Below are 14,276 nucleotides of genomic sequence, written 5' to 3' on the forward strand. Positions count from 1 at the left end.
AACCCTTTGTAGTGACTACCTAATGAAATTACGTGGAAATTATTGAATGGGAAAGTCCTTCGAGTTGGGTTGTTTCCCCAGCAATCCTGAAAGAAAAATAATGACTCGTTTCGAATTTACGATGTCTACCGTGATTACAAGTTCAGCCGAGTTTTACGTTTCTGTGCCTTGCCAACGGACAATGGCAGCCTCGGCAAACACTCGTTTCAATTACATACAAACATGTTAGGGCTTGATTAAGCCAGAGATATTTTAAAGTGAATTTTTGTTTTCTTTTATTAGCAATCTGACGTTACCGCGACTATGTAGAATTTATATTTTATACATTAATTAGCAGTTTAAATTTTAGGTTCGGTAGAAAATAGGACGAATGTAAGATACAGAAGATAAGTGTAAAAACAAGGCCACTTTTTTGCAAAAACGTCGAAATAAATTACTACTATATAGCAGTAGAAACGAACTTACTTTTACTAAAGAATTTACTTTGAATTTATTATTTACGTCTACTTGAATTTTATTTTGTTGGTTTATTTACTATATTATCGTTTTATTACAATGTTACAGGGCAGTTCCAGTCGAGGAGGAGTTCATATGGAATGGCATCACGTGGACCGTCGACGACGACGCTGCCAACCGCGATAGCGTTGGCCGTCGCGATGTCAGTGATGGCGAACGGTCTTTGTCCAACGCAATGCCATTGCGACGACGAGAGCTTGCACGCGTCCTGTGCTTACGCAAGCCTCGAGGTCGTTCCGATCCAATTGAACCCGGAGATCAGACACTTGGATCTGTCCAACAATCGTGTCGGCAATATTCACCTGTCGTTCGGTTTCTACGGTAACCTGGAAACGCTTGATCTCACGTCGAACGCTATCCACACGTTGGGCTCGGACAATTTCGTCTTCCAAAAGAATCTGGTCACATTGAACGTAAGCAGTAACGCCGTCAGAGCCTTGGCCAAGAATTCCTTGCAAGGTTTAGACTCTTTAAAGGAATTAAACTTAGCCAGCAACAATATCTCCGATATGGACGAGCAAGCGTTCAAAACCACCAGTGAACTAGAAATCTTGAATCTAAGCGACAACTCGATCACCAGTTTGCCAGAAGGATTATTAAAAAATCTGCACAAAATCCGGACGTTGATCTTGCACGGTAACTTTCTGTTAGAGATCCCCACCGACAATTTAGCTCTGGCTCCGAGCTTGGAGAACGTCGACCTATCCGACAATTTGATCCAGGAGCTTGACAGGGACTCGTTGCCGTCGTTGCCCTTGTTAGTATCGTTAAACCTGGCAAACAACGTTATCAGAAATATCGCTGACGACGCGTTCGACCGATTACCTGACCTACTGCACCTAGATCTGTCCGGAAACAATCTGACATCTGTACCCACGTCCGCACTGGCTAGGCTGAACGTTTTATCGAACCTGATTCTTAGTCGTAATCCACTAGGTACTTTAGAAGCCGGTGGATTTCGCAATCTATTTGAGCTAAGAAGCCTGGAGCTGAACGATTGCACGATCATTAACGTGCACGCGCGAGCGTTCGCTGACAACGTGAACCTGGAACGAATCTCGTTGGATGGTAATCGAGGTTTGAAAGAGCTACCAGCAAGGGTTCTCTATAGCGCCAGATATCTGAAATGGGTCTCTCTACGTCGATGCAGCCTGTCGACCCTGCAGCCCACGCAATTCCCTGTGGACGGCCTGTCGTCTCTTCGCGTCGGTGGCAATCCCCTGGTCTGCAATTGCTCTGTGCACTGGCTGTGGAACGTTATCAGAGCGGAAGAGCGGCGGAACGAGTCGAGGCTCGAGTTAGATACCCACGATATCATCTGTACCGACGAGGAATTCGCCGGGAAAGCCCTAATCGCTCTGTCGGAGGGTTCGTTGCGGTGTCGGCTCAATCCTCTCTATCTGTCGTTGTCAGTAGCCGGTTGTGTAGCCGCGACGGCGACTATTATGGCGCTGATAGCGCATGTGACGCGGTCCAAGAGGAAGAAACGTCTGGCGTACGCGGCGCCCAATCGACCGGAATTCCTTGTCTACGTGGGCAGGAACAACGACGAACTGGACAAGAATGCGGAATCGTACAGCAGACGGCTGTTGGCTCGGAACGAGGACACGCCGTACGATACTCCACGCGGGAAGCCGGGACAAAGAAGCCCGCAACCGCAGGATACGAACATCTACGAGACGCCTAGGTACACCAGACCGACGACTAATCGTCGCGATACTGGCACCGATCCGACGTTTGCCAGGCAGGCGGAAGAGGGTGTATACGCGGTGGCTGACGTCACCGATCTTCGCGACGAACCACCGGAAGTGCTGTCGCTTTATCGCATGCAGAGCCCCGCAGCTCCCAGATCGAACGTTCATCGACTGGATTATGGTTATGATTACGAGTACGATTACGATTACGAACCGCCGCTTCCTCAAAAACCTCACGTGGTGTTCGTTTGAGAGAACGGCAGCGTCTTAACGCTGCCCGATCTGTGAGAACAGAGATGGTTCTCAACCCTCTGGAGATTACCGAGATCCGTAACACGAAGAAACCGAGCCGCTAGCTCTTCGTTCAGGGAGAAGATACTTTCCGAATCCCACGGAGAAGATTCATAGAGGAAATGGATTACCTAGTGACGCGTGCTAGTTTCGTCTTGTACTTCGGTCACGTCCGGGGATTACGGAAGAAATTCCAGTAGCGACAGTCTCGCGCGCTAGATCTATCGTTGTTGCGAGCTAGTAGAGAACAGAGGGAGGGAGGAGGGTGCTTTGGACAAGACCTTAATAGGGCTGGATCTATTCTGACTGATTGGCCAAGATCAAACGTGATACGGTAATCCTTCCTTCACCGAAAGTATCGATTCTGTCGTCCATAAGAGGTATGCATGGAGTCGAGGCATACTCTCTCCTTCTCTCTCTCTCTCTCTCTTTCTCTTTATCTGATCCTTCTCTCTGTCCGATGAAATTTAACGCGTTGCTCGCGGATGGTAAATCGGTTAAAATCATTCGACTACGGATATACTATGCCCACCATAGAATCTTCAGCATCATCAAGAGAATAGCATTCCATCGTCCATCGCGCAGAAACGGGGACAGATGGTGGACTAGACTCGTGGTGGACGAGCTGAAAATGAAATGTCTTCCGAGAGATAGTCGCGCCGCTGGAGAACAGCAGAATGCATTTTCGCTGGGGGAACGCAATCTGACTCGGAATGTAAATTGTACGGCGCATAAACGTGGCCACCGTTGTATTACACAGGGACTGGGAATAGGGAGGCTACGGGAACGTATTTATTTTCACGGATTGCGTCGGATTCCGTTGGTTCAGTGCAAATGCTGGGCGCCGTGTTCCGAGGCGGGCGTTCATTTCGCATTTAAACGTAGTGACAAATCAAATCAAAGCAGCGTCTCGTTAGTCCGTTTAAACCCTCCCTAGACTAGCATCCCAAGATTACTCTTCCTCTCTCACTCGCGTCTTCACCAAACGTGTATCTGTCTGTCCCTTTCTTAACCCTAATTTCGCTTTTCCCCTCTTTGTTCGTTCGTCATTCCTTTAACTGTCTGTCTATCTTCGTCCACGTTTCCCTTTGTCGATTCACCGTTCGAACAACTGTCCGCGTCCTTTAGAGGAACATTGACAAGATTTTTGCGAGACGGTCGGCTACCTCAAGCACAAGCGATTTACATAAGCAAGAAACGAGTTGAAAGAATGAAGGATCGCTGGGCGTTGTTAAATCCGCGTTCCTTCATCCTTTCGTTCGCTGTTTCTTTATCTTTCTCTTATCTGTCTTTATATCTTTGTATAAGGCGTATACACACACTTACAGATACGTGTATTAACGAACACACACGCTAAGCATAACCACACGTTAAAACATACACCGAAGGGAGCAAAAGACACAATGTTAGAATTCGTAAAAACTGGACGGTTCCTTTTTCCTTTCCGCTTGAACCCGCTGAAGTCGAGTGAAGAGGGCCGTTTTCAGATGAACATTGTAAATTGAAGCAATAATAGACGCGACCTTTACCGTTAGGAAACACATTACGATCGCACCGAGGTATATTTAGACACGAGAATTTCACGTTTATACAGACTTAAGCGTACTATATATGATGATATATATAAATGATATATATATATATTTATTTATTAATTTATGATGTTAAGTTTGGAAAAGATGTTACGTTTTGAATACGAGAAAAAAAAATATACTTGATGCATCAACAAGAACATGCGTACGTATCCATCACGAAGCATCGATCGAACTTTCGAATTCGTGTATCAATGTGTACGAGTATGCTTTCAATCGTAAGTAACTGGACCTATAATAATAATCGTGGTAGATCTTATTCATCCTGCATCGTTCATTATCACAGGTTAATTACCATATTTAATTTAGACCTAAAAAATATAAAATATGTAAAACAGAAAAGAAATTGGCAGAAGATATCTAAGTTAAGAAGCAATCAATCTCAAATGTAAATTCGTTCAAATTATTGAAATTATCCCAAATTTATTGAGTGTCCAGCGACTTATGGAGGGAAATATATTTTTTATTTACATAAATGTACATTGTGCACCCAGAAAATCGTAATTCGTGACACGTAATGTGTCGCAAGGATTACTACGCGGACTCCGTTAGTACGATGATCTGGATAACTCGGCCGTGTGCGTATTGCCGTCGTTATGCGCGTCCTCGAAATGCAACGCGTCTAGAAATTTAATGGAATATCGAATTCCTGCTGATTAAAGTCTCCAAGCGCGATGGCTCCTCGAAGGAGAAGGTTGAAAGTTAAATATTCAATTCGCCACGGTAAACCTTCGCCCGAGCCTTCGTTCGCTCGCTCGAAAACCTCGGATTGCTGTAAGATTTCGGGAATAACAATTCCATCGTGAATTTGCCGGAATAATAGCGCCTCGATTCGCGGAACGAGGTCAGAGCGAACGGTATTATTCTCTTAGAACGTCACGTCCGATTGGCTTAGGCGATTTTTTATTATGTTTATCTTCTATCGAAATATCAGGACTAAATGGATGATAGATTAAATCGACTGTTCCGAGTTAATTAAGTTTTATTTAAGAATAACTTTATTTTAATAATACATACGTAAATTCAATTACTTAAGAATTTAAGATGCCTTGTGAGAAAAATGAAAGATCATTCGATTTTAACAAAATAGATAAAATTCGATTGTTGAAACTTAAAAGTTAATTCGTTTTATATTTAATTACACCTTCTTATCAAAAATATAACTTTACAATAATTTAGTGAAATAATCCAAGTATTAGTATGCAAACGTAAATATATGAATTTATTATTTAAAATCGCGTCTGTGTATCATTTCGCAGAAGGCTATAGCGGTTAAGCCATATTTACGTTTATAGGATCGATATAGAAGTTGTTTTGGTAATAACAATTTACCATAGGCTTATTATTTTGTGAAAAATATCTACGACCGTGATTCTACTTTTTCGCGATACATTTATCCTTAAACCTCTCAGGGCGCAATGTAAACCAATATCTCACGCTTTCCTTAAAACCTGATTTCAAGGGGTCCGTAAGTAGTAAAAACGATTTTTATCAGACCCGTATAGAATCTATCGATCGAGAGTTAAATTCTCGATGGAATAACCTCCGTATAAAATAAACTCGCATAAAACTTGAAAACCCTGACACACCAGGATACGAAACGGAATTCAAAAGCAAAAGAACTGCCAACGATAAATAATAACCGTATTCCATTGAAGTGCACCACAAAGCTTTGACTTTATACTATGTATTTATACCGTGTGTTCTAGGTTTCTCCCGTAAAATGGTATTAGTATATTCTGTGAGTAAAAGTAAGAAGAAATTTCAATGAAATTGTAATAAACAAATTTTCAAAATCTATAAATTCTAATCAAACTTGCCGATAGATGATTTATAAGCCCATTTGTACGACGATTTTTTTCTTATTTTCACTCACAGTTATTTTCCGTTCTAAATAGAAGTTTTAATAAAATTCCAATTGATAAATTTTTTGAATACAAAAATCCAAATTAAACGTTTATTACGAGAAATTACGTTCATACAACACTATTTCTTATTTCTACTCGCACAATGAATATCGGTCTGCAAAAAGAAGCACACACATACCGGGACATCCCGCAATGTCAAAGATGTACAAATGAACGAAGCGCAATCCGGAAAAGGGGCTCAAATAGAATTTACGGAGCGAATCCAGCCGGGGCGGCCGAATTTGAACAGTTCCCCTGACGCTCGACCGTTTAATTTACGCCGCGATCGAATCGTCCCGATAGCCAGCAGGCTACATAAAGAATCGGAAATGGCTAAGCACAGCCGAATGAAATATTCGTGCCACCTGTAAGAACGCGATCCTGACGCGCTGGTGAAAGCGGTCAGAATACATCCGACGATCCCTTTCGCGTATTACTTCCGCGCCCCTCGGTGATCGGCTGGCAGACAGCTGTGAAAAATTAATTTTCCCCGAAGCAGCCGATCCCTCGGCAGTCGACTCGAATCGAGGGTGAAAACAGTGAAAACAGAAAACAGCTACGGTCCCACTGACCCAGAAGCCGTGGTTCTCCCGTTCATGGACCATCGTCCGACCGTCCATCACTTTCAGAAAACTTTCCAAGTTTCGACAGCGAAGTTCGCAACCGATTGTCACGGCCAGGCCGGAAACTTACTCGCAAGAATAGATCCGCCGGGTATAGAGACGATTTGATAACGCGGCGATTTTTCAATTCCCGTTTCATTTTCCGCCGATCAACGACAATAGAATCAAACTTCCTGAGCTGTCCGGAGTTCTATAATCTGCACGTAAAATTACAGACGTCTGACATTGCCAAGTTCTTCGTGTATGATCGCGTAAAAGTGCTTCAAGGGAATTTAAGTTGGAAGTTGAACATACAGATTGGCTGATTTAAATGTTTGCATTAAATTGTTGTTTTAACGAGGAAATTCGATGAATATCGTGCAGTTATAAACATAGTTAATTTATATTTAATCGAAATGTTATAAGAATAATGTAAGGAAAATGAGAATATTTAACAAAGATATCTAATATTGTAATATTCCCTAAATCAAACAATCCTGATACAAGTAATATTTCCATGTTCTTAATAACCTGAGAATAAATTTCATGCATACGCCTAAACCGATTACACCACGTGATACATAACTTAGTCCCATTTCGACCAGCCTGCTACACCCAGATTAATTCGATTCGGATTAAGCAAGCGTTCGAAGGCACGACTAAAGCGGGGCAAAGAAAATAAGCCCAGTAGAAGGGAAGTTTCGACCGAAGGAAATCTAGATTAAAGAGCAATCAGAGAAAAAAACGAAGAGAAAGGGAAACTGAAAATGAAAAGAACGAACGGGGAGAAAAGAAAAAGCGAGTCACCGGACCACCCTCTGACAAGCCAAAATATTAGATTTGAGAGCATTTCATTGGACCCACTTTCCCGGTCGGTTAGCCAAGATTCCACGGTGGCATTTCGCCCGACTCGTTAGTCATGGTAGTTAGTCATGTTACACGGATCTCGCCCAAGGAACGAAGAAGAGAAAGATGAAAAAGAGGGAAGCTGTGCTCGAGCAGACGGAGAGCCGGTAGGTCGCGCGAGAAGAAACCAAAAAACGGCCTACCTCTGTTCCTTCTTCGTTCTTCGCGGTGTCCCTTTCTCTGTTTTTTCCTTTCTCCTTCTCTCTCTCTCTCTCTCTCTCTCTCTCTTTCTCTCTCTTCTCCCTCACCTTTTTTCCTTTCCGGTTTCGTGTCACGGGGATCTCGATGCGTTCGAGGCGCGCCCCATCGACGGCTATTTTTGTATGTACATAGAGACAAGAGCTGCGCAACGTCGAATGCACATCACGTTCCTCAGACGCGTAAACGTCCATCTTCAATGTCCGTTGTTTTTTGCTGTTCATTACTCCCGGCTCCTTTTATCTTGTCTGTCTCTTGAACTTTGTCCATCTGTCTGTCTACGATAATATCTCCGCCGGTTTCATAACAACGATGCGAGAAAATACAGTTGTTAAACGATTTCGGGATTCTCTCGAACGCAGCTTCCGCTGCTTCGTAACGAACCAAAGCGCGACAGCGTGCCGCGTATCGCGATGAAGATGATGATGACCGGGCGTCGTCGCTCGATCGCTCGAGTGCTGGTCCCTCGTTCACTCGAGTCTTCATCGATGCTAATGCGGCGGTGTCGCCTGGGTTTCTTGCTGTGTTTGAGAAAAGTCTGTCGAATATATCAGTGACGTGCAATATTTTATACTTCGTTCAGAATATTGCCTATCTGCGATATTAACTTAATTATACAAATACGTACTTGTACTTGAAACATTGCCAGCTAGACGAATTATAGAAATTTTGAAAAATTTCATCTTTGGAAAATTGGCGATTATAGATATTGAAAATGAAGATCACTGCAATTCTTCTATAAATATTATTGAAGTATGGTTGTATATTTGAAATTCTTTTCACTTGTTAACGTATTCAGCTTGCAAAAAAATAAGTAGATTGCCGCTCTACAAATGACGATATCGCATGCGATTAAATTTCCAACATTCCCCAGAGAATAAGTGTGAATTCGAGATAACTGTATCGTAATCTGCTGTCAGTTTATGAAGTACGAGATACCTCGCGATTCGGAGCAAATTAATGCCGATTTATTATATTAATCCCCGAATAACAACGGAAAAGCAATTTATCCCGATTACAACGATTCTCTATTTACACGCGAGATTCCACAGTATATTCGAACGATACTTTCTCAAACACTAGGACACCTGTCTAGTTCAGCCGCGTATTCATGTATCTGACGTTTAATGGAGCTATAGTAACCTGTAGACTACTTAAGATTAGAGTTAAGACAATATCGACGCGGACGTTTCATTTTCCTCGAGCGTCTATCACACAGTTCGTATACATAATTACTTCGTTACATGCAATTTGGGTATATTACGTGCGTTTATGAAACCGGCTTACGAATGCGTCCACTGTTTGTGCCATTTTTACCTTTTCTTCGTCCCCTATCTGATTTGTTTCCTAGGCCCCCTTGCACAATTATTTACCAACTAATAATATCAATGAATTAACAAGTTACAAGTTATAGGATATAGACGTTTGTTTTATAATTTTACTTGTTAATTGCTAAACTTACTTGTAGAATTTTATTTATCTCGTTAGTAGACTGCGGATTTTTATGTATATATGGGAAAATTAAAAGTGCAAAGAGACACGGAATGCGCATAATATGCAAAAGTAAATGAAATATTCAAAGTGCAACACTCGTTATCATATTTAGTAATTCTTTAGTTGTGTTAATAAAAATATGAATTTGCATAAATATCCGCGGCCCACATTTTTTCTCGCTTATTACTAAACTCGTTCCTATTACTGGACAATTTATTAATGCTGATAAATTATAATTTGTAACTTGTAAAATGTCACGAATAATATTAATTTAATTGCGCACGAGGGCCGTGATCATTTGTATCCTGATTGTGCTGCGAAAATCAAAGAGAAAACTAGTGTAACTTGTTTCGTCGTGAATGTACCGCCTGTACCTACGTGAATTTTTCCTGTAAATATTAGTATAATAGTTTCGTGTGTTCATAGAGTTCATAGCTGTTCTTTATGTACAGCCTCTAGCTTCGCCTTTTCTTCTCGCTTCTGTTATTCTTGTTTCCTTTCGTCTGTTATTCTGTTCTCTCCTTTTCTTTTCTTTCTCGTCAAACATAGAGACGAAAATTGAAAATATCGACACGAAGTCGGTGATTTTTGCATTTCGCTGATTCGCAGAATTTTTCCGTAAAATCGCTGAGCATGGAATTGGTCATTTCCGCGGGAATATCGCGTTGAACTATTATTTTTCCTTGACGCGGTATATCTCCGAATTTAATAATCCTTTCGAAAACTTTCTGCCACCTTTTTCTTAGGTCGAGCGGTGTATAACGAGAAATGGCAAATCTCGAACACAAACTAAATAGACCGACTGATCTTTTCCGACGTTTAATATAACTTAGACATACTGCATCGCATACGTGCACATTCGTATTTTCTACAAACGACCGTGCGTAGGATTTTTTCAATTTTTGATTAGTTGAAAAGTTGACCAGTCAACTTTTATCACAAAGCTAACATTACTAGAACAAACCCTCGTCTTGTGTACCGTTTCAATACTCTCCGCGAAATTTCCATTAAATTTCGCGGTGGAGCTACGAATTTATACACTTAATAATTATATATAAATTAATTATAATATAAATTACAAAATATATACATACTACTACCATTATAGTAGTACGTATATACATGCATACTCACGGGTAAATATGTATGTACGATTTACTTACATACACGAAATATTTTAAGTAACCATATAGAAATTTCATACATTGCTAATAAAAATGTTTAAGATATCTAATAAAGTTATATTGTATATTCAGTAATATGTGTGCTATTTGTCCGGTATGTAGATGAAATGCCTGTTAACTCCCTTTTATTTTGCGTTGTTTTATTACGTATGTATACATATGGAATATTACGTGTAGATATGTCAATCCTGTGTTTTATATATCTCTATGTGCTTATCTTGTAACGTTTAATTACGATATTTTTACGTTTTATCGAATGTTTACTTATTCTGATTTTATGTTGAACGTACTAAAATAAAAGCCAAGAATCAAAGATTTTTCAGAATTTATTTTCTTGAAGATCTAGAAGCTCGAATGTAAAGAACATCGAGTTGCACTCTGTTGAATAAACAAGGGTAGTCGCAAGGTTTTTATGCGCGGTACAAATAGATTTACTTTAGGGATAAAATCCTATTTAAAAATACCACGTCGTGTGGACCATAAATTCTGCCACCCCTATCTTACTATTGGGTATGCACAGGAAGTTCCCAAAGTGTAAGTTCTTTTCTTTTCTCTCGATTTAAGTAGCATACCGGATGGTCTTTAGTCAGGCATTAATAAAAACATCTGAAATACATCAATAAAGGTAGATGTCTCTAAAATTTAAAAGAGCAAAATAACAGATACATAGAAACAAGTAAATAGGTTTCCACGATAGTTTTATTTATGCGATATGTATCAAGAATGGACAATTGTTATTTTATACAATTTAGTCACATGGAATGAGTTATTACTCGGTATTATTACTAACAATACTCTTCTTTCTTAAATACAGAGAAACACAGTTTCTATATTTGATATTTGTTATATTATAGTTTCAAAATGCCAGAGTATGTGTTCATCAAAGTATGTAATTATACTGTACATATTGACAAGTAGTTAGCCTATATTTTATTACATAAAACATTGTTTCTCATTGTATTTATCATCAAAAAATTACAGTTATATACTAGTTCTTTTATCAAATGAGGTATCAAACAAGAACAAAACATCACAGATAAAGTTCGAAATCCACTCTTGCAGCATCATAAAACTGATTATTTTGACCCGTTCTTCGCACCCAAGCTCCACTTTTAAAATAACCTTCCCTTGCCCATGCATTCATTTCCTCACTTGTATGAGGACCATAAACTTCTGCATTTTCATCTTGTGACCATTTTAATTCCCATGTTACTTCTTTAGCTTCGTCTGCTTCAGAATTATCAATTCCTTTATTATTACCTAAAAGAAAATAAACATAATATATAATATCAGAAAATTATATAGGATAACATTCTCAGAAAAAATAATTACTTTCATTCTCATCCAATTTTGCTTTCTCTTTTATGTCAAAATCATCAGCATACATATCCAACTCTGCTTCCTGTTTTGAAGGATGAGCATGTTTATCTCCTAGTTCAACCTATGAAAACCATATTATAGTTAGGTTATTAAAAGTTTTTAATATCTATCATATTTTGTCATGTGCAATTACCTTCTTTTTTATTTGCTCGTAACTTTCTTGATATATATCCATATTTCCAGTACGAGTTAACAATTCATTTGCCAATTCTGTTAATTTTGTTATACTAATAGAATTTTGATCATCCTCTATCGGTTTCTTTTCCTGTTTTCTTTTCCATCTCTCTGCAGTAGTTAATCTTTTTTTTCCTTTTCCTTTAAATAATTGTAATGATGAACACATTCTTTCAAATGTAACTTAATCAACTAAAAATAGCTACCAAGCCTGCACAAAGCCTTAGAAACAGTTTCTCCAGGTTGTAAGTATTCCAATATTTGTTTATAAACCTGAGTTGGATTGAACATTATATCTGGATCTTCATCTTCACTATCGCTATGTGCCAGTCCAAGTGTTTTACTGCTTTGGCTTTCCTTCTTTACACTTGCTGTAGAACTCGGTTTGATCTATCAAGATTACGCCTTAGTAATGTTTTGCATTACTGAGTAAACAAGGCAGGTTTACAGATAATTTTATTTGTTTGCTGTATGGAAACATATTCTGATATTTCAATATGCAAAAGTCCAAGAGCAAGAAAAACATTAGAAACATGAAAGCAAATTTACATTTTATTTTAAACTACCAGGACTTCAATTCGTATTATACAATTATGCAAATTTAGGGGATTAGTTCTGTCACATATTCTAAGATTAAAATCATTTGACCAACTAGTTTTACAAACCTGCATCCAATCAATGTTGTCTAACCAATTATCTCTAATTTCTTTTTCTTTGTTCCAAAGATAATGGCCTTGTTTGTCAAAATGTCCTTCTTCTAATTCCTCTTTCATATTAAATGCTGTAAACCCCACATTTGTTTCTGGAGCACTTGGTCCATCTTCGGCACCTAATAATCATATACAGATGTTTTACATCATGTTAAACAAATTTTTCATATTTTTACGTACCTTCAATTTCATCATCGCTCATTATATTGTAATTATCCTCGTTAGCATCATCATCTTCTTCATCCGAATCTAACGAGTTTTTTACTGGTGCTTTTCTAACATTATTATCTTCTAATTCATCAAATTTACGTTTATACATTTTCATATATTGTGAGTAATGTATTGTGAGTAATCGATAATAAAAAATATCCGTCTTTTACTTTATCGTAATAACTTATTATTGACTCTTCCAGCACGTACAGTGAAATATAATCTTTTATTGGACGTTTTTTCACAGTTTTCAAGAAAAATATTATTTAATTTTGTATAATAATAATTATACTGTATTTCTAGAATGTCTAACAAACAAATTTCAAGAAAACATATTTAAATACAAACGGTAACAGTACAATTTAAACTGTACAATTATGTATAAAGTATTTAACTACGTTCAGGTTAGGTTAACTTTTGGGCAGAGTAAGTAAGCTGATAACCACGGTCCACGGTCGTATACACAGATCTGGCACAATCTCAGATCTTGAGCACAATCAAATAAACAAGTTTGGACACACGCTAGGGAAAATTGTCCATTTTTTGAATTAAAAAATGTCAAGATGGAGGATAAAAGAAGGTTTCGTTATGCGAGACAGACAGAAATGAGTAGAATACCTCTGTCTCTGTCTGACACACTCATAGCATGTCAAGCATGCGCAGAGCAAAATCCTTCTTATTTTCCGCGTTGATTTTTTACGGCACAACTTTCGAATGAGTTTTTCTGTTTTCGGAACGAATATACAAGCAGTGGGGAAATGACAGTGTGTTAATACCTATAAGGTTCAATTGGCCCTCGAGAAGTATTGCACCAAGCGGCTAAGTATTGTACTGATTCAACTCTAGCATAGACAAAAACCTATTTATTTCCACACTAGTGTGTAACGTACATATAACAAAAACCTATTTAATTTTATGGTCGTACGTAAAAATTCATATTTTTCTATCCGAAATATACAAGTATAAGAATAACAGAATCGCGTAGTAATCAAAATGAGTTGACCTAAGAAAAAGAAATTAATTTTTTACTATATCGCATCGCGTCGATGTTTTTGTTATAATAAAACCTAATTTCATTTTAATAGTAATCTCACTAGTTGATGGCCAGCGAATAATACATATTTCTGACATATCTGTTTGCAAAACAAATTGACTGTAGAAAGATTTCACACGTAACGATTGATTTGTGATCCACGACTTTTACCCATGTTACTTATATTAACTGAGTAAAATTTATTAATTTCATGAATTTTATATGAATTTGACACTATGTTAATGTGCTATAGTGTATCATGTTCGTGTTTCTATCACCCCTTAAACATCCAAGGTTTTGTCCTAACAGTTAGGATCTAGCTGGCTCTATTGCGCTGAGACAAGTTCGACCAACCGATCAGCAGTCAAAAGAGAAAGTTTAATAA

At 38.6% G+C, this 14,276-nt stretch overlaps 2 protein-coding genes across 2 annotated transcripts in view; one reads left to right on the forward strand and one right to left on the reverse strand.

The window, feature by feature from the left end:
* Nucleotides 1-10,699, forward strand: part of LOC100644205 (carboxypeptidase N subunit 2) — a 36,718-nt gene extending 26,019 nt beyond the window's left edge. The window contains exon 2 of the mRNA XM_003394644.4: nucleotides 565-10,699. Within this exon, the coding sequence (XP_003394692.1) occupies nucleotides 597-2,462 (1,866 nt within the window). The 5' untranslated portion in view covers nucleotides 565-596 and the 3' untranslated portion in view covers nucleotides 2,463-10,699. The remainder of the gene's footprint in view (nucleotides 1-564) is intronic.
* A 366-nt stretch (nucleotides 10,700-11,065) lies between these two features.
* On the reverse strand, nucleotides 11,066-13,490 carry LOC100644514 (CD2 antigen cytoplasmic tail-binding protein 2 homolog). The gene is made up of 6 exons (XM_003394646.4): nucleotides 12,829-13,490; nucleotides 12,604-12,767; nucleotides 12,145-12,328; nucleotides 11,898-12,079; nucleotides 11,717-11,825; nucleotides 11,066-11,644 (listed from the first exon to the last, which is right to left on the reverse strand). The coding sequence occupies exons 1-6, from the start codon at nucleotides 12,971-12,973 to the stop codon at nucleotides 11,415-11,417; spliced, it is 1,014 nt and encodes a 337-aa protein (XP_003394694.1). The 5' UTR covers nucleotides 12,974-13,490; the 3' UTR covers nucleotides 11,066-11,414.
* Between the last annotated feature and the right edge of the window lie 786 nt (nucleotides 13,491-14,276).

Source organism: Bombus terrestris, chromosome 3 (assembly GCF_910591885.1).
Source record: "Bombus terrestris chromosome 3, iyBomTerr1.2, whole genome shotgun sequence".
Lineage (NCBI taxonomy): Eukaryota > Metazoa > Arthropoda > Insecta > Hymenoptera > Apidae > Bombus > Bombus terrestris.

Excerpts from the sequence above, each read along its gene's own strand:
- LOC100644514 (XM_003394646.4), bottom strand. The coding sequence starts at position 12,973 with ATGAAAATGTATAAACGTAAATTTGATGAATTAGAAGATAATAATGTT. Across the intron at positions 12,768-12,828 it reads GAGCGATGATGAAATTGAAG|GTGCCGAAGATGGACCAAGT; the intron begins GTACGTAAAAAT and ends TATGATTATTAG. Across the intron at positions 12,080-12,144 it reads TAAGGCTTTGTGCAGGCTTG|GAAAAGGAAAAAAAAGATTA; the intron begins GTAGCTATTTTT and ends AATTATTTAAAG.